The following is a 22067-nucleotide window of genomic DNA, read 5'->3' on the forward strand; positions in this document are numbered from 1 at the left end:
ATAAAAGCTTTTCTAGTAATACATTTTAAATCAGCTTTCTTTAGAATAAAATTTCAACTGAATTGAAGTTTACCTGTCAGACCACTACAAAGATAAATATTTTTAAGGTTAAAAATCAGGAGTAACATTTATGATTGTAAAACTCAAAATGGTCACATACAAACACTGTATGTTCAAAACACACAACCTGTTAATCTTAATTGAACACAACTCATTAAATATTCTAATCACACTATTTCTCGAATTAAATCTTCACTGAAAGGCCTAATTTGGTGCAACACATTGACCAAAATATTTTAATTAAAAATATTCTGAGTTACTCGCAGGCCTAATTACAGGAATAGAAATAGGGCCTATATTGTCAGGCAGGTCAGTAGAACTCAGTAGTAGGTTTTTCTCAAGTAAATTGACCGATCTAGGAATAATAGCGCAGCTGCTAAACTGCCAGTCTTGACATGTAAATCAATTTAAATGCAACAACTGCAGTAGCTACTTTGATAGTTATTAAATTGATACCTTGGAGATATGCTTAAAAAAAATAAGCACAGGATTTATTATAGGCAACTTCTTTTTTCAGTAGAAAAATATTGGTTACAAATTTGAAATATATTTTATTAGCAAATCTGGAAAACCTAACATTTAGATCAACTTAGATTATTAATAATAATGGCAGATCAGAATAACCAGTGTTCAAAGCAGAAGACATTAATTAGTACTAAACTCTTAAAAGGCAATGTGTAGTGTACAATAGTGTACAAATTAAAATATGGTTGTGTAGTAGCCGGACGACAAAATTGATGTTAAATATTTTCCTTTTAAATACGCAGAGCAATTCTTGAACACTATAATATCAAGATAAAATAATAAGATTTCATCAAAAACTATCATTCCTGCCCTCAAAAGTTTGTTTAAATTTATCTTTGTATAAATTGACTCAGTTTAAATTAGAAATGGATTGACAAAAAGGTTTCAGGATTACATTTGAATGAAGGCCAATGAATGTTAAATCCTGAATTTATTCTAAATCTATATTCTACTCCAGATTTGTTCATGGAAATAGAAGTGAATAGTGAAAAATCACTATTTTCAGCTTATCTGTCCCATGAATTAACTTCATGTAAAGTGGTTATTAACAAAGAACATCTAAGGAAATGGTGACAATTCCCTAAGAGCATTAATAAGTATTAAATTTGTTTTAGATCTAAACTGTATTGGAAGAAAACATAACTAAACTCATAGCTATGAATCTTATCCCACATATTTTAATCACTATCATTGTTGAAATGCTATGTATGTATTAATAGCTACATTTTTCTACCCCACATACAAGTTGTGTTTAGTGTACAGACAAATTCAAGACAGCAAAACCTCATGCACTGAACACATTAAACAGAACCAGATATTTACTAAGCTATGTTTGCCACTCTAAACAACAGTCTCCAAGGATTAAGCTTAGAATCAATGCTCTATTGATTTTACTATCAATGAACATTATGGCTCATACGACTGGCCATTTTAAGGGAAGATAGCTTCTATTATAGTTCACTTTTTAAGAATATATGCTGTTAAAGATAAATCACTGCTTTCCTGAAACACTGAAAAAATAAAGATATTTCTTAAAATATACCGAGACTATATTTATAATTATTTAAGAAAAAAATGTGTTGACAACTCATAAAATTTAAAACATCACTGTGTTTTGCTTTTTCTATATTTAACACATAACACTGATAAAATATTCTGTAATTCAGCTTGTACAAACTGCTCTGAATAACCGGTTAAAACCAGATTAAGAATATGCACATTATCATTATAAGAAAATACAAAAGTAAATATGTTTGATGAAAATATTACTAATACAAAAAATGATATGGAGTCATAAAGGCTAATATCTTGGAAATTAAAACACTGATTAACCAATACCACATTCAACATATGATTTAATATATGTTTACTTTGATTTTCTTAAAATGTACCTGATAAAGATAAAATAATGGTTATGTAATCATTAGTAAATTTGATTCTATAATCTCAATTTATCAAATATATTTAGCCTAATATAAACACTGGAAAGCCAATAAATCTAAAAATGTTTAAATTACCAACAGAAAAAATGTTATGTAAATATAAAATATTCTCATATTTTGAAATGTAAAATAGTTACTATGAAACTAAAATAGAAAACATATGTTATGAAAACAAATACTTAAATAATTCTAGCATGTGCCTAAACTGGGAATTCCCATCATACAAAATTTGAAATTTTAGTTTAAAAAACAATAACAACAATGACCATCTAGGTCACATTTTGGACCCAAGAGTAAAAATTACCTACACAATGATCATAAACAAGAAACACATCTAAATTAATCAGTCTTACTCTCCTTTAAAAATGTATACATATGCAAAAACTTGTGGAATATAGCACTTTCTCTATTCCATATAACAGGTATCTTATATATTCTAATTAGAGAAGGTACTAAGATAGATTTCTTACTCTCAGGTTAGTGTATATTTTTCTTCAGACACATCTATAATCAAATTTAGAATAATGAGGTAATGGATTTGTAAATGTTTAGCATATTGAGGCTGAGATAACTACACTTTTTGCTGAATTTGTAAGCAAAACATGATTTTATTTAGTAAACTAAAAGAAAATCCAACTTTTACAAATAAAGTACCTTAAAATAGACCAAAAATCCCCCCAAAATTTAAAGTTGCACAACTGGGTTAGCAAAATAATATTGGTTAAAAATTTATAATAGATTTTAAATAAAAGTGATATACTAATATTACTAAAGCATAATCTAGTGTGTATATGTAATGACTAGTATCTACTTGGTACTTTTTTCAGCTAACGCTCACAGCACTTGCACAGAAATTTATGTCAGACTATAGCTGAGCTGCTTTTCCCCAAATTAAACAAGTACCTGGGAGTTGAGAAAAGGCTATTATGCTTTCCTTACAGTAGCCACACAAACTTGTTAGTTGCATACTATAGTCTATGTTTCGGGGGGGAAAAAGGCTTAGAAATTTATTCACAATCTCACTCCTAAGAATCTATTCAAGAGAAATAAGGAAAAAAAATCTGTTCATACAAAGACTTAAACGTGAGTATTCATAGCAGCATTGCTCATCGTAGCCCCAAAGTGGAAACAACCTCAATGTCTATCACTTGGTGAATAAATAAACAAAAGTTGTATACGATATGGAATATTACTCAGCAATAACAAAGAATTATCTACTGGTATATGCTACAATGTAGATGTGCCCCAAAAAGAGTGTCACAGAAAGAAGCCAGATGCAAAAGAGTACACATTACATGATTTCATTAATAGGAGATGCCCAGAAAAGAAATTTATAAACACAGAAAGGAGATCAGTGATTACTTGGGTCTGGGAGTAGAGTGGGGATTGCCTGCAAACAGGCCTCAGGGAATGTTTGGAGGTGATGGAAATGTTCTAAAACTGGGTTGTGGTGTCTGCACAACTCTGTAAATCTATTAAAAATCATTGACTTGAACACTTAAAATAGGTGACTTCTATGTATTCAAGTTATACCTAAGGAAAGCAGTTTAAAAATAAAATTTGCTTTTCCTTAAAAAAAAAAAAAGTTATCTAGTTTATTTTATCTATGTCATTGCTATTCTCTTTCCTACCAAAATTAAAGAATGCACCTGATTTCAGTGAAAACACAATTTCTCATAAGGGAAATAAATAAAGAAACATATATGACAATTTTCCAAACTGCAAATTCCTGGGAGGTTACACATTTAAAAGTACTTATTTAATGAATATTTATAATAAATAATTGTGATACCAAAGAGCATTTTTTAATACCAGCATAAGACAATATTCCTTTAGAAGATAAAAATGACTGCTGGGTTTTTCTTCCTAAAGGAATTAGAAACATTAGATAATTGTCTGGAGAGGTCCATTTCTCCTATATGTTTAAAAACACATAGGTCACCTGGCCTCAGGCGTAAGCTTTAGAGAAGTGATTCTCAGCTTGATTAGTTAAGATTTTTGCCTCAAGGAAAACCAGTTACCAAAGAGTTACTTGTGCCTCAAGGGGTATAAATACTACAGCTGTTTGTGTAACTGTCAGATTCATTTTTTTCTACTAACACTGTAAAAACATTGCAAAGGGAACGAATCCCCCCAAAAATGTTAGATGCATCTATGTCACCATTTTATACAGAAGAAGTGATTTGTTCTGTAAAGATATAAATGATTTTTTCAGGAACTGAAAGAAATTGTTACAAAGTTAACTGACTTTAAGGTAACAACAAACAAAAAGACAAAACCTGATGCCAAAGACATAGGGAGACTAAATAAAGCTATCTTTACAGACACATTCTTGATGTGTGAAATAAAACTAGGGGCTCAGGGAGAGAAAGCAACTAGAAAATATGCACAGAATGACCAATACTTCTTTCAACACACTTCTAGGACTCTTTCAACACTATGGATTATCTCAAACCAGAGGAATGTCTGCTATGGTATCTGGACCAATGCCAGCCCTTGTTATAAAGCAAGAACACTTACAGAGGATATCTTGAGTCCTTGCTTTGCAATCTGACAAACTGAGGCATTCAAATTAAAGAGTTAAGATGAGAAGCAAGAGTAGTAGCTAACATTTTAGGATATAGAATAATTCCAGATAATACATTCAAATAATTTTTTTTTAAAGAAAAGATTAGTCTACACTAGCCTGGAATAGAAAATATCAGCCTGTATCACACACTATTGTTTTGTGAAATTTCTGCTTCAAGAGTGTGTATGTGCACCTGTGTTCTGAGGCATGATGCAAAATATGCTGCCCCCCGCAATATACTTACTGGGGTCTGACTTAAGAAACTTGGAAGCCTAATGCAATAGTGTCAATGCATTCCACACATTCTGAAGGAGCAAAGGAAAGGGGCCTTTCTGCAATCTCCTCTTAAGTCACTGGCACTATAAACTATGTATAAATTTATTACTACTCTTCTGAAAGGGCCACAGAGAAGTCTCAAAGTGAGGGGGCTGTCTTCCCTCTGCAGTTTAACTTAAATGCAGAATCACCAGAGCAGAGTAAGGGAAGGGAAGGAGGCAAAAGAAATAGGAAAGAGAAAGAAGCACTTTTCTTCCATACCTATTTTCTACAGACTTATACAAGTCTGTTCTCTTACTCACAAATAACAGATTTATTTTGAGAGTGAGAAAACACCAAGAAATTGTGATAACATGAGTATCACTAACAGCCTAATTCCAAAACATTTAAGGAATGGGGGGAGGGGGAAGACCACCAAGCACAATTAGGAGCTATGACTGATATATAAAAAAATGACTGGGCATTTGTTTGAAGTCAAGTGGTATCTATAAGTCCCACAGCATAGACACTCATGTTAAATCATATCTAATGGAGCTATGACTTGGTAACATTATGACTCACGATCCTGAAGTGTACAAGTACCCAATCAACCTAGTGAATATTTTCAATAGAAATTAACTCTGTTCTAAACATAGGAAGAAACAAAAATAAAATACTAACTTATAATAAATGTCTAGTAAGACAATTCTTTCCTTTACAAACTAAGACATCAAACTGTAACATCTTAATTCAAAAGCAGAAATGGACACTCACCTCTGCCTTCGTTCATCATCCTTTAAAACTTCATAAATGGCCACCAACTAAAATAAAAGCATTACTTTAAAATAAAAATACTCTCAGCTATAAGAAATCACTTAGGAAGGTGAACACACTATAATGCACAAGCAGAAAAACCTATGTGCTCATAAATACGATGAACAGATATAATCTGAATTTTCTGTAACATTTTCTATTTTTAGTAGAACCTTAAGAGGTTAAAAAATGCTTGATACCAAAATACATCTTTGTGAAAGATGCAAAAGTAATAATTATGTTAAAATGTGCTTTTAAAAAGCAAAAGCTGTAATTTAGACAAGAAAATTATGACAATTATGACCCTCCAAGAATTTAGAGATTCTGATATAAAAAATGATGGTGATATTTTGTAAAAAATTGAGTGAACATGGCTTTCTATTTCTAAACTACGACCCCATTTTCAAACAGAATTATTTTACATATAAGTTACTATTTTTATTAGAAAATAGTTATTTAAAATTTGTTATAAAATATATATAATAACAGTACACTTCACTTACTTGTCTAAACTGAGTTTCTGCATTTTCATCTTTATTCTTGTCTGGATGCAAAGTCAGTGAAAGCTTACGATATGCTTTTCTAATGTCTGCAGATGAAGCATCCTGGAGGTGGTAGGGGGAGGGGAAAAACACAAAGCAAACGTTGTCAGAAAAAGAAATTCCCAGAACCTTGTTAAGATCTGAGAAGACAGCCAACCAAGTGCAGGACCCCAGGCAATGTAATTTGAGCAATCAGTCTAACAACCAGGCTATGCAACTAGCCTGACCCACATGACTGAACAATTATTCAATCTAATTTGGCTCTCCTCTTAACTTTTCATTACCATACAGTCATTTAAAGAAGACAGTGTTTGGCAAAACTTTTCAAACACTTGCCTTCCTAAAATTAACCAATAAATCTTTTTCAGTAATTAAGAGATCAAAAAGAAACAAATTAAAAATTAATACATCCATGTGCCTTCAAAGAAGATCTTTATTTATTTGAGAATCTTAAAGCCAATTTCTGAATCCCACGCTTACCATATGTGGTTTCTTCATTGTTATTTATATTGAATTTACCATCGAGCCACAACCTATGGAATCTCAATTTCCCATGTCAGAAGTACGCGTATTTGAAGGCAGTTACATTTGTATTTATCCAAGATAACTGTAATTAGAAGTAGTTGTATGTATTGTACTTAATATTTTTTTAGTACTTCCAAGAGTGTTTTCAACGGTGTCCAGTTTCCATGGTCTAGCTAGTAGTAATAAATTTGCCCACTACTATTAATATAGTACAAACATTTAAAAAGTCACAATAATTCAGTAGGAATATGTTGGATTAAGTGGATGTTAAAATTACATTCTATATAATCCTGTGTGTATAGATAAACTCAGAAAACATGGTTTTACATGGTCAGCATAAAAGACATAACGATAAAAAAAGAACACGATTTAAAACTGGGTTTAAAACTTTATCTCCACTGAGTTTAAAAATTATTCTAATAACTAGCATATTCATAGTGGTACAAAATGGTAACAAAATTGTTTATTAAATTGTATTTTGTTTTATAGCTGAAAATTTAGTAACTCCTAAAACTACTTTACTTGAAAAAGTTCAAATGCCTAAAAAACCAAACCAAAACAAAACAAAAATCTTTGTCTCTGGGACTAAATAGTTGTTAAAGAAATAGAGCTGGAGAGAAGTAAAGTGAGATTATAATCTGTCTGTCAAGCTTTCCTATATGAACCATTATTTTCATTATCAATTTTCTGGGGCTTACTGCTCCAGGGTGTCACTCTTGTTAAAAATCTCAGCTTAGGTGTGAATATTTTTGTGCCTTACAGAGGACTGAGAAGATATAAAGTTAGCAGAGTAACTTTTGAAGATAATACAGTTAAAATTTTCATTCTAATTTGCTAAATAGAATTGATGTGTTCCAAATTCTTAATAGGTAACATGCAATAGAAAAGGATGATTATTTACTGAAAATTTGTGATGGAGATTTTGTTGAGCGAAGAGGTCAAGTGTCAAATGAATAACTGTTCTCTAACTGGGACTTTAATTTTGGATTTTATTGAATTAGGACTGTATCATAGAAAAATTCCCAAAGTAGATTTCTTATAAAATAAAGCTTACGTGTTTTATCGTGTTACAAAATCAATGCATGCTCATTATGGAACACCTAGGACTTACTTAAAAATAAAAATAACTTATAGTCCCCTCCTTCCAGTCTTGCCATGCTGATTCTAATTCTCCATTTTTCTGCCACAATATGTGCTCTAAATATAAATGTAGCCAGATGGCTCTCCTATTTCAAACCCTTCAGTAACTCCCAAGTGCCTTCATCATCTGTCTTTTCCAATCTTTTTAGCTTTATCTCCCACTATCTTGGCCCATCTTCCTGGTCTCCCAGATCATTACATATTAGGATGCTGTTCCCCAACCTCATGTTTTTGTTTTGCACCCAGCTGTAGGTACAGACGATTCTCTTCTAACTAAAGGCTGAGTGCCTCGGCCTACACACAGGTATTGCCTGACTTTTTCCTCTTGAGAATCTGCCCAGTACAGTTATTTCACCAATTAGCTCCACCCTAAGTGGACAGAACAGAAAAACTTGAGGATTTCCCTACCTAAAAGCCATGCTCTAGATAAGCTTCACTTCGAACTATTACTTATGTATTTAATTTTAGTAAATTATTCTAAGAATCTTATTTCCTTATAACAAAGCTATGAACTAACTACAGTTGTTATTAGGCCCATTTTCTGATCAGATAAGTGAGACAGAGAGAGGTTAAGTAACTTGCTCAAGTTCCTGCTATTGGTAAACCAATGAAAATAGAACTCAAACCCCAAAAGTGTTTTATCAGAACCAGAGACTCCTATGTCAGCTCGGTAGATCCAGCTAGTAGATTTGAACTGAGTCACTTCACAAGAGGCTACAGCTTTGGGAAGGCAGTGAGAATAATTGTTACATTCATAGCGATCTGATAAACCATATCGAAAACATCCACATAACTACAATGTGAATGTTCAACTGCAATTTTAAAGGTGAAGACCCTGATGTGTGTAAACTTTTCCAACATTTCACATCGGATTTCTATGAGAGATCTGCATATTAGAACATTTACCTCCCATAATCACTAGATTGGCTTTTTATCTCTCTGGCATGTGAAGAAAATTTTTTGATAGGGCTCACTTCAAAGAGAGCCATACCTCAAAACATAATAATCAAACTGTTGAAAGTCCTGGGTGAATTGGTTATCTTTAACGCTATTGAGATCAGATCTACAGGGTTCAATTGCCAGAATTCTTTTCCTTCTAAATGTGACAGTTCCTTGGCAACTTGGATGTGAACTATCTTAGTATTTGGATGACCCGTATAAAGAAGATACATATGGTTATTCTAAAGAAACAAACAACAACAAAAGTCAGATCCCCAAAAACCCCAATTATGAAAGTAATATGTTTGTCAAAATTAAATACAGTGGATGTCAGCAAAAATAGAGTGGCAAACTCCAAAGACCTGTCCCTTCACAGAAACAGCAAATAACGTAGCAAAAATAGTCAGAATCAACCCAAACTGAACTATGCAAACTACTCAAACCAGGCAACTACTTAACCAGGAAAAAAACAGCTAATTCTCAGTTAGGGTCTTTAAGATTCCAATCTGAGTTCTCTGTGTGGGTTCCTAGTGCAGAAGAAAGCAAAACAGACTTGGTTCTTAACTGTGGTTGTTTATTTTGGTCTATTTTTTCCCTGATGGACTGTGTAAAGAGCTTGCTTTTATTTTACCAAACTCAGTACTCTCCCAAGTCAGAGAGGTAATTAATTATCTAGGACATTTGTTAAAAACACTTAAAGGTAAATTTATTAGCTAGTGCCAAATTGAGGCAAGGGATAGCAGTTGGGTCATACAATAGAAACATCAAAAAGCTTGGGAGGAAAAAAAAAAAAAAGCTTGGGAGGAAAGACTAGTAAGATGCTTTGGGGAATATGGGTTTGAAAAGCTCCCATATATTCCTTGGAAACTAGAAGACCATGTGCATGCTCAAGGTAGAGTACATCCTTCCTGAGGATGTACTCAGAAAGACCTGCAAAGGTCCTAAATTCTCTGGCTGATCTTTACTTTAGCTTAGACACAGCAGAAAGTGAAAGCTGAGAGAGAGTTGTAAATCTAGTTGAGTGTTGAAACCATGCTCCATTATATACATATAACCCACTGGCAAAGACTAAGTCCCCCCCCCCCCCGCAACCCCCCCCCAGGTCCAAGCCTTTAAGGAAATCTGTTGAATCATTAACTGACCACTAAGCAATTCAAACAGAGATGTCAGTGGCTAGACACAACAAAGAATATACACTACAAAATTAATTTTAAAATGTCACTAGACAAATAAAACCACAAGCAGCAAAACCCAAAACAAACAAACAAATAAACATAACCAACCAACCAAACAAAAAACAAACAAAAGAACCCCTGGTAGGGGGGGGATAACCTGATTAAATTATGTACTCAAAATGTCTAGTATTCATTAAAAATTATGAACATGCAAAGAAACAAGAAAGTATGGGGGTAAAAGAAATTAATAGAAATTGTCCTTGAGGACGCTCAAACATTGAACTTACTGGACAAGGACTTTAAGTCAACTATTTAAAATATGCTCAAGAGCACATACAAAGAACTCAAATACAAGAGTCATGTCTCACCACACAGAGAATATCAACAGAGACAGAAATTTTGAAAAGGAACCAAAAGGAAATTCTGGACTTGAAAAATAAAATAACTGAAAATAAAAATTCACTAGAGGGGCTCAAAAGCAGAGCTGAGCAGAAGAAAGAATCTATGAACTTGAAGTTAGGTCAAATTGAGATTACCCGATATGAGGAACAGAAAGAATGAAAAAAAGATGAACAGCACCCAAGAGACCTATGCAACACCATAAAGAGACCATCCTACACAAAATGAAAGTCCCAGAGGGAGAAGAGAGAAAGAGGAAGAAAGAAAAATATTTGAAGAAAAAAATGCATGAGCACAGCCAAATTTTGATGAAAGATACAAATATATGCATTCAAGAATCTCAACAATCTCAAGTAGGATCACTTCAGAGAGAGCCATACCTCAAAACATAATGATCAAATTGTTGAAAGTCAAAGACCAAGAGAGAAAATCCTGAAAGCAGCAAGAGAAGTAACTCATCACATACAAGGGATTCTCAATATTATTAATAGCTAATTTATCATCAGAAACCATGGAGTCCAGAAGGTAGGGGAATGACATATTTAAAGTGCTAAGAAAAACATTTATCTAGGAATTATATATCTAGCAAAATTATCCCAAAAATGAAAGAGAAATGAAGATATCACAATTAAACAAAAACTGAGGATTCACAGCTAGTAGATTTGCTCTAGAAGAAATGCTGCAGGGAGTTCTTTGGCTGAAAGAAAAAAAATACTAGACAGTAACTCAAATCTATATGAAGAAATAAACACTGGTAAAGATAATATATGGATAAATAACAAAAGTCAACATTTGTGTATTTTTGGTTAGTAATTCAACTTTTTTCTATACAATTTAAAGGACAACTACTAAGCAATAATTATAAATCTATGTCAAATAAAACAATAATAAATATCAATGTCTATGGGCATACATGCATAAAGATGTAATCTATGACAATAACTACATAAGAAACAGGAACAGACTTTCGAGGAGCCAAATGTTTATATGATTTAAACTAAATAGGTATTAATTCAAACTAGATTGCTATAAATTGTTAATTGAAATCCCCATGGCAACCACAAAGAAAATAAAGATCTATAGTAAAAGAAACAAAAAGTGGATTAAATGGTACAGTAGAAAAACAGATCTAACAAAAAATAAGCAGTAAGGGATAAATAAGGTAAAGAGAAGATATAAAACAAATAGAAGACAAACAGCAAAATGACAAAAATAAGTATTCCCTTATCAGCAATTATTTTAAAAAATGGATTGGGGCAGGGCGCCTGGGTGGCTCAGTGGGTTAAGCCTCTGCCTTCGGCTCAGGTCATGATCTCAGGGTCCTGGGATCAAGCCCCGCATGGGGCTCTCTGCTCAGCAGGGAGCCTGCTTCCCCCCTCTCTCTGTGCCTGCCTCTCTGCCTACTTGTGATCTCTTTCTCTCTCTGTCAAATAAATAAATGAAATATTTTTTAAAAAATGGATTGGGGCACTTGGGTGGCTCAGTAGGTTAAGTGGCCAACTCTTGATTACTCCTAGGTCATGATCTCAGAATGCTGAGATTGGGCCCTGCACTGGGCTCCAGGCTCAATGGAGAGGCTACTTGTCCCTCTCTCTCCTCCTCTGCCTCTATCCCGCTCATGCACACATAATTTCTCTCTCAAATAAATAAATAAAATCTTTAAAAAATGGATTAAACTTTCCAAATAAAAGACAGAAACTAGCAAAATGGATTATAAACAAACATGCTCCAACTATATGGTATCTACAAGAAACTCATTTTATGACCAAAGTGATTGAAAGTGTGTAGGTGGAAAATAATACTAAATGCAAACAGTAACCAAAAGAGAGCTGGGAAAGCTATACTAATACCAGGCAAAACGGACCTTAAAACAAAAATTGTTATAAGAGATAAAAAAGAACATTAATGACAAAAAGGTGAATGCATCAAGATACAACAATTATAAACATATATGCACCTACCAACAGAGCCCCAAAATAAAGTGAACACTTAACAATATTAAAGGGAAAAATAGGTCATTTGTATAGTAACGTTATAATATGTGTACAATAATATGGGAAACTTCAGCACCTCAGTTTCAATAATGCCTAGAGAAATTCTGTAGAACATTATCAAGTGAACAGAAGACGTGAACAACAATATAAACCAACTGGACAAACCTAACAGATATCCATAGTACATTCCACCCAACAACAGAATATACATGGAACATTCCCTAGAACAGCCCAAATTTTAGAACACAATGTAAGCTGAAACAAATTTTAAAATACTGAAATCATAATCTCCAACCACAATGGAATGACATTAGATATCAATAATGAAGGAGATTTGGAAAATTCACAAATATGTGGAAATAACACACTCATGAGCACAACCAGAGTCAAAAAATAAAAAATAAACTAGAAAATACCTAGATATGGATGAAAAGTGCTATTATGTTATATCCCTCTAAGAGAACTGTTGTACATGTTAAAAGAACATAGTAACAAGCCAGAAAACTGTGCTCCTGAAGAATGAAACTGAAAAATTTTGGAGAATTTTTTTCCCTGTGATGTTTAGATTAAGACTGAACCAAGAAAGGTCACTAAATTTCAGGATCATATCATTTCCTTTTGGATTTATGCATTCTGTGAGGTTTTAATTCATTAATGTAAATAATTATAACTATTTTTCTAACTTAACATGACTAAGGATTAAGCAAGAACTAAATTAAATTATGACATTCAATTTTATATAAAGTAAAAAAGAAATCGCTGTAAAAATTAGCAAGTATTGATATAAATGAAAACAAAAATACAACATATCAAAACTTAGGATGCAGCAAAAATCAGTGGTCAGAAGGAATTTTACAACTACAACTAATGACAAAAAAAATCTCAACCTAACTTTCCACCTTAAGGAAACAAGAAAAAGAATAATAAAGTAAACCCAAAGTAAATATCAGAAATGAATTAAGATTAGAGCAGAGATAAAGGAAATAGAGAACAGAAAAACAGAGAGACTCCACAAAACCAAAAGTTGGTTCTCTGAAAATGTCAACAAAACTGATAAACCTATACTACAATGAGAGTGAGACAGGGGTTTCAAGTTGCTAAAATCAGGAATAAAAATGGGGATATCAATCTTATAGAAATAAAAACAATTATAAGAAAATATTATGCATAATTGTTTGCCAAGCAATTAGAAAACTCAAATGAATAGACAAATTCCTAGAAACACAAAAATTGACTTATGAAGAAATAGAAAAACTGGATAAACTTAGAACAGTAAAGAAATTGATCAATTAGGGGGCACCTGGGTGGCTCAGTCATTAAGTGTCTGCCTTTGGCTCAGGTCACAATCCCTGCCTTGGGCTTCCTCCTCAGCTAGAAGAAGCCTGCTTCTCCCTCTTCCACTCTTCCTGCTTCAGTTCCCTCTCTTGCTGTGTCTCTCTGTATCAAATAAATAAATAAAATCTTTTAAAAAAATTGATTAATTAAAAAAAACCCAAATCCAAAAAAACCTCAACATCCAACAAAGAAAAGACCCAAACCTAAAAACTCTATGACTTAACTAGTGAAATCTAGTAAAGAGTTAAAGAAATCACTAGTTCTCTACAAACTCTTCCAAAATTTAGAGGAAGGAATGCTTCCTAACTCATTCTGATACCAGAAGCCAGACAAATACCACAAAAAAAGAAAACTATAGACCAATATCCCTTATGAATATTGATATAGAATTCCTCAACAAACTTTTGGTAATCCAAATTCACCAGAATATAAAAAGGATTATATACCATGAATGCAAGGGTTGGTCAGTGTATGAAAATTAATATTATATACCAAATCAATAAAATTAAGGACAAAAATCACATAATCATCTCAAGAAAAAGAAATAGAAAATAGAAAAAGAAATAAAAGACGTCTAAATTGGAATGGAAGAATTAATACCATCTCCATTCACAGATGACATGATGCTATACAAAGAAAATCCTAAAGCACGGGGCACCTGGTGGCTCAGTTGGAAGAGCAAGCAACTCTTGATCTTGGGGTTGTGAGTTTAAGCCCCATATTGGGTGTAGATGTTACTTAAAAATAAACTCTTTAAAAAAAAAAGAAAATCCTAAAACATCACAGAACAAGTATCAGAGCTAATAAATAAATTCAACAAATTGTAGGACACCAGAACAACATATAAAAATCAGGTGTATTTCCATACACTAGCAATAAGAAAATCTGAAAATGGAATTAAGACAAATCTTTTATGATAGCATCGAAAAGAAGAAAATACTTAGGAATAAGTTTAACAAAAATGTTACAGTTTTACACTGAGTTATAAAACATTGCTGAAGGAAATTAGAGTTCTAAAAAAATGAGAGATATCCATTTCATGGATGGGAAGGCTTAATATTGTTAAGATGGCAATACTTCCCAAGTTGATCTATAGATTCAATGCAATACCTATGAAAACCCTACCTGGCATTTCGCAGAAATGTATATGCTTATCCTAAAATTCATAGGGAAAAGCCAGAGATCCAGAATAGCTACAACACCTTGAAAACAAGTAACAAAACTAGAGAACCCACAGTCTTGATTTCAAAATTTCCTATAAAGTTGCAGTCGTTAAGATTGTGTAGTCAAGGCATAAGGATAGATGTATAGCTCAATATAAGAATTCAGAGTCCAGAAATAAACTTATCCATCTATGGTCAACTGATTTTCAACAAGGATGCCAAGAACATTCAATAGGGAGAGAATAATTTTTTCAACAAATGATGTTGAGACAAGTGGATATCCACATGCAAAAGATTGAAGGTGGACCCTTACTTCACACTACAAACACAAATAAGCTGGAAATGAATCAAAGTCCTAAATCTAAGAGCTAAAATGATAAGACTTTTAGAAGAAAACATAGAGGTAAATCTATATGACCTTGGATTTTACAATGGACTCTTAGCTATGACATCAAAAGAATAGGAAACAAAAGATAAAATAGAGAACTATATGTCATCACAACTTAAAACTTAAAAACACTTATCACATGTTCGGTGGTTCCTTAAAAAAATAAACATAGAATTACACTCTTAGACATTTATTGAAAAGAATGAAAACAGGTGTTCAGTCAAAAGCTAGTACAAAAATGTTCATAGCAGCAATAGTCAAAAAGTGAAAACAACCGAAATGTCCACGAATTATGCATGGATAGACAAAATGTGTATAGGTCTATACGTACAATGAATATAATTCAGACATAAAAAGGAATAAGGTACTGAAATATGCCACAACACAAATAAATCTTGAGAAAACTATGCTAAATGGGAAGAGCTGGACAAAAAAGCCATATATTACAGGATTCCATTTTAACTGTACATTTATACTTTATATATAAGTCCATTGAGGAAACACAAATTAGTAGGTCCCACAGACTGGGGAGGAGGAATGAGGGAGTGACTGCTTAATGTACACAGAGTTTCTGTTGGGGTGATGAAAATGTTCTGGAAAATGATGACTGTACAACACTGTAAATATCCTGGAAATCACTGAATTATATACTTTAAAATGGTGAATTTTATGTTTCATGAATTTGATTTTCTTTTTTTTGTTTGTTTGATGATTTTTTAAAAATTTATTTTTTATTTGCAGTATAACAGTATTCATTATTTTTGCACCACACCCAGTGCTCCATGCAATCCGTGCCCTCTATAATACCCACCACCTGGTACCCCAACCCCCTACCCCTTCAAAACCCTCAGATTGTTTTTTCAGAGTCCATAGTCTCTCATGGTTCACCTCCCCTTCCAGTTTCCCCCAACTCCCTTCTCCTATCTTCTCATGTCCTCCATGCTATTTGTTATGCTCCACAAATAAGTGAAACCGTATGATAATTTCTAAAAAATTAAAGAATGCATTCATTTCTTTTAGCAATTGCTAAAAATTGAAAGAACTGCATGCTATGCTATGTACTAGGCACTATTCTAGCCATCATATATATATTATTAATTGCCTTGATTCCTACAGCCTTTTGTGAGAAGTATAACTATTATCTCTGTTTTAATGAGGACACTGGGACTCAAACTGAGGCTGAGTAATCTGCCCAATGTTACACAGGTAGCATGGCAAAAATTTCCTGCAAGAAATTTGATCTCACTTACTATGCTATCTCTTTTAAAGATTATTTTATGCATATCCTATGGTCACGCCTTGGTTATCTTCTACTGTAAGATATGCTGTATACCTCAAAATGGAGTCAGCTATTTCTGGGAATCTGAAAAGCAGGATTACTAATGATCTGATACAGTTCAACCCAGAGATGTGTAAAATATATGGGTTGCTCCCTATGAACCACTCTTCTAGAGACAGATATGCTAACATAAAAGAAAAAGTTCTCACCTAATTTTCTTATTATGTATTGACCTGGAAAGGCTAGCTGTTAGACTGGAGGGGAGGTGCCTGGGTGGCTCAGTTGGTTAAGCCTCTGCCTTTGGCTCAGGTCATGATCCCAAGGTTCTGGGATCGAGAACCAAAAATAAATAAATACGATCTTAAAAAAAAAAAAAAGGCTAGCTGTGAGATTGGGACAGATCTCAGAGAAATATTACTTATATTCTAGATCATATTAAAGTTATTAGTCACTTTCCACTTATTATAATGTTTATGACAAAGATGGGTTTGAACATAGCTAAGTCATTTGCTAGCTATGTGATTTTGGACAAATTACCTGCTTTCTCTAATATCAATTCTTCATCTGTAAAATGGGGATGATAATGCTACAACACCTAAAACATGGTTGTGATGTTGAAATAAGATGCATATGAATGACATGCTTATTACAGTGTGTGGTAGTAGTGATGAGTAAATGCAAATTATTATTATAACAGGTGGGCTAAAAAGTCACTATTTCTCCTTCATTTTTATGCTTGGCAAATTTGACTTGAAGTATATTTGGATTTTCTTCTTTCTTCCTTCCTTCCATCCATCTGCCCATCCATCCTTCCTTCTCTCCCTCCCTCCTTCTCTCTCTTTCTTTCTTTCTTTCTCGTGGATTTGTGGTTGAGGAGAGTAAAATGGACTGGAGATTTTTTATTTATTGCTATGACATTTATTGAGTACCCACTATGTGCAAGCACTGAGGATATAGTGGTAAACAAAACACAACCTCTATCCTCATAAAAGTTTTGCAAAGAGCACTGAAATCTCTTCCTTAGGTAACCTAAGAGAGATTTCTTATTTTATTTTCTATAAAAGTTGGCAACGTTCTTTTTTTGGGGGGGGGCAAACTTTTATATAAAAGTCAGATAGTAAATATTTGAGGCTTTACAGGCTGAAGAGTCTCTGTTGCAACTATTCAACTCTACCACTGTAGTGAGAAAGCAGTTATAGACAATCCATAAAAAAATGGGTGTGGTGGGGTTCCAATAAAATTTCATTTTCAAAAACAGGTATGGCTGGCTTTGGGCCATCGACTGTAGTTTGTTGACCTCTGATTGATTGACTGATTAATTTTTAAAAAATTTTATTTATTCATTTGACAGAAAGAGAGCAAGAGAGAGAGCACAAGTAGGGGTAAGGACAGGCAGAGGGAGGAGGAGAAGCAGGCTCTCTTGCTGTGCAGGAAGCCTGATATGGGGCTCAATTCCAGGACCCTGGGATCATGACCTAAGCCAAAAGCAGATGCTTAACCAACGGAGCCACTCAGGCCCATCATGACCTAAGCCGAAATCAGGAGTCGGACACTTAACCAAATGAACCATTCATGTGCCCCCAAAGTAAATTCTTCTTAATAAAACTTTCTAGTCTCTTGGAAAGACTCAGGGATATTCAATACAAGAGAAGGACATATATTTAACTATCAGATTCAGCAAGGAGAAAAGACTATAGTTACTCAAACTATATAGTTAGGCACAAAACTGAGGAACTTCAAACTCTGGTTGACATCCATGAATCTTAATTTGTGTAATGTTACAACATAAGATCAACTGCCTCAAAGTTAGTAATTCCATGTAATCTTTCTGACTCAGTCATTTTTGCATTTGGTATTACTGATTAAAGCTCAAACTAAATAAACTCTTAACTTTGCCCTCTTTTTTAAAAAAAAAAAAAAGATTTTATTTACTTATTTGACGGACAGAGATCATACGTAGGCAGAGAGGCAGGCAGAAAGAGGAAGTGAAGCAGGCTCCCCGCCAAGCAGAGAGCCCGATGTGGGGCGATCCCAGGTCCCTGGGATCATGACCGGAGCCGAAGGCAGAGGCTTTAACCCACTGAGCCACCCAGGCGCTCCAACTTTGCCCTCTTTATTCTGGCTCTGCATTTAAATTTATCAGTCAACAGAGTCTACTCTCCCCCTCTATTTCCCCCAAAAGCCGTCAAACAAAAACTATATGCCTAGACATAAATGCATGTACCACTAGAAGAACTAAATAATAAAGACTTTGAAAAGAAGCTGTCTCTGGTCAGTGGACTGGGAGGATAAGGCAGGAACCTTAACCTCTTCATATTAATATATGTATTCATCATATCTCAGGACCATGGGACTTTATAACAGGTGCATATAAAATTCAAAATAACTTGAAAAAGGAAAATGTTTTAAAAATAAATAGTGACTTCCATGGAAAAACAAATAACATAGAATAAAGTAGTTTTCTTCATTATAAATATTAAGTCTGGGCTTCCATGGCTAATCTACAAAAGAAGCAGGGGGAAGCTTTGAGTTCTGTTATAAATCATAATTAAAGTCAATTGCCTTTAGAGAAATCCATTGAAATTTATATAAGATGATAGTTTTAATAGACTTTTCTTAGCATTAAACTATACACAGAAACCAATGATAGGTTTCCTGTATAAAATTCCCGGTTATTAATGCTCATATAGAACATTTACCTTATTATTCTTTGAGAGTCAAGATCAGTAAAAATGATTTGTTGACAAATCAGATAATTTCTAGTACAGTAAAAAAGGAATTCTGGGGGCGCCTGGGTGGCTCAGTGGGTTAAGCCTCTGCCTTCGGCTCAGGTCATGATCCCAGGGTTCTGGGATCAAGCCCCACATCGGGCTCTCTGCTCAGCGGGAAGCCTGCTTCCTCCTCTCTCTCTGCCTGCCTCTCTGCCTACTTGTGATCTCTGTCTGTCAAATAAATAAATAAATAAATAAATAATCTTAAAAAAAAAAAAAGGAATTCTGACCCCTCATTTTTAACTTGTATCTAAAGACAATCTAATAACAGCCAAGAATTTTTTAAAAAAGTAAGAGTAAAGAGGGAAAGAAGGATAAGTAGTGAAGCAAAAGTTACTATTTGATTATGAGCCATTAGAGAAATAGAGATTTTATTATCACTTTTAAAGATGAGAAGGTAGCCACTGAAAATTTCCAAATTAACAGAAAAAGAAATTTTGCTAAGCCAACAACAGCAAGTAAAAGACAACAAGAAAGTATCATAAATACTATAGACAAAATAAGAATAAAATCAAATGCAATAATTTCTCAGTAAATATAAAAATATAGTCAGTTCACTTATCAAAATATGAATTATCACCAAACTGGGTTAAAAACAAAACCCTAAAGAGCAAAAACAAAGAGATGAACAAAGACAAAAGTAAACAAAAGTAAAGAGTGTTGGCTATCAGAAAAATGGGAATCTAAAGTCAAAATTCACCACAAAGAGTGGTAATAGGTAATGACAAAAGGCATATAACCCACTGAAAAATTAAAACAGTCACAAACCTTTTATGCTCCAAATGACCCCAAACCCATATACACATAATAGCAAAAATTCCTAAATATAAGAACTTCATAAAAACAATTATGGTCAAGGACTTTAATATGCCTTTTATAGAATTTGACATAAGTAAACAAAAGCTAAGCACAGTTATAAGGAATTTGAATTTAAAAAAACCTTAAAGATGCTTATATTTCACATATATATATGAACACACATATGTTCACATATAAACATATAATAAACAACACAACCTACCAAAGTCTAAGGTCAGAGATCATTAAAAAAATCAGTAATGAATTTGGTCATGAAGAAAGCTTTAATTCTAAAAAGTGGAGATTCTACAGCTCACATTTTAAAATAAAATTCAAATAACTATCAGAGTCAAAAATAACAAAAAGCCCCTCAGTTGCTGATTTTTTAAAAAAAGATTTTTTAAAACAGATTTTTTTAAAAAAGATTTATGAAAGCAGAATTAAGAGTTGAAATTGAATACATTTTGCTTAGATATTAATACAAAGGAAAAAATACAAAATCAAAACTTCAGAGAGCTAAAGCCCTAAAAAGAAATATATGCAACCATAAATGCTATTATTATTTTTTAAAATGCCATTATAAACAGGACAAACTGAAAATGAATCAACCAAGTGCTCACCCTAAGAAAGTAGAAAAAATTAACAAAATACACAAAAGAAAATAGGAATAATTATACAAGCTGAAAATAGTGAAACAAAAAAGGCAAGAAGGTAGTTCTTTGGAAAGAAGAATAAAATGTACCAGAAGGTGCCTCAGCAGTCACCTGAAACCTCAGTTTCTGTATCTTAAAAATGGTCACGTATCAATTTTTACCTTCCTTTCCTCTGCCTCTATCTACTTTTTAATAGTAGGGCTGAATGATATCATCTGAAAAATCAGCCCAGACATGTTCTAGATATGACAGAGGGAACATTTAATATCTCTTGTTCACCTAATGCAAATGCCGTTTTACATTTATTCCCTTTCAGAGACAAGATGGCATTTACATAGCCACATGTGGCGACCAGCTAATGGTGTTTGACAATGCATTTCTAGAACACATTCTCTTATCACAGAAGATAGAAAGTAAAAAACTAGAAGTGAGTTGGGTTTGGCCAGCAGATGCCCTCTGATAATAGAATCCAGAAATGAGGTAAAGAGCACTTTTGCTGGCAAACAAGGTCAAAAGTTTTTCTGTGATAGTATCAGTTAAAGTCCTATTATTCAACCACCAGCTTTGTGAATGTTGCGTACTTCTTTGAGTGAGGTTGGTGTAGTTCTGGAGGTGGCAGAAGTTGCAATGGCTAACTGGTCATGGAAGTTTCTTGATCGTAGTGATTCCTAACTGTAAGCAATCAGGGTAAGGTTTAAGTAAGAGTTACAGGAGACAGGCAATGAGCTTATTATCTTGGGTACCTTGGGGAGAAAGAGAAGGAAGAATCTGTAAGAAATATTAGAAGAACTTCTGTTGATAAATTAGGTTGAGGTTAAAGGCATAAATGATAGATGACTTGTAGGTGTCAGAGTTGTACAAGTAAGGATACTGGTACCATTAGTAGAAGTAAGGAATACTGGAAGAGGATTGGAAGGGCAGAGAAAACCATGAGTTTGCCAAGCAGGAGGTGCCTTTGAAATCAAAGTCAAGTGGTCAGTTAAGCATCTGGATATGTAGTCTGGAGCTCAAAGTAGTTTGTGCTAGATGTATAAATTTAGTTGGGACATGAAGAAAAATCAAACCACGAATAGCATTACTTAAAGAAGGAAGTATGGCGTGGTAAGATATGAAAGCCTAAGTGAATATAAAAAAGTAAATAATTAAGGCAGAGAACCAGAAGTAGGTAGAAAATCAGAAAAGTGTAGTCTTATTTTAAGGATAAAAGAATGGTCGGCAGTACCAATACTGCTACTGCTACATAAAATGAACACTGAAATATATTAACTGGATTTGCTATTATGAAGATCACTGGTGACCTTG

The 22067-nt window shown here is 33.5% G+C and overlaps 1 protein-coding gene across 1 annotated transcript in view; it reads right to left on the reverse strand.

The window, feature by feature from the left end:
- Positions 1-22067, reverse strand: part of DNAJC1 (DnaJ heat shock protein family (Hsp40) member C1) — a 228442-nt gene that overhangs the window by 155078 nt on the left and 51297 nt on the right. Inside the window, exons 2-3 of the mRNA XM_044228968.1 lie at positions 6168-6269; positions 5626-5672 (exon numbers count right to left, since the gene is read on the reverse strand). Coding sequence (XP_044084903.1) covers positions 5626-5672; positions 6168-6269 — 149 coding nt within the window. The remainder of the gene's footprint in view (positions 1-5625; positions 5673-6167; positions 6270-22067) is intronic.

This window comes from Neovison vison, chromosome 12 (genome assembly GCF_020171115.1).
Source record: "Neovison vison isolate M4711 chromosome 12, ASM_NN_V1, whole genome shotgun sequence".
In the NCBI taxonomy this organism is placed as follows: domain Eukaryota; kingdom Metazoa; phylum Chordata; class Mammalia; order Carnivora; family Mustelidae; genus Neogale; species Neogale vison.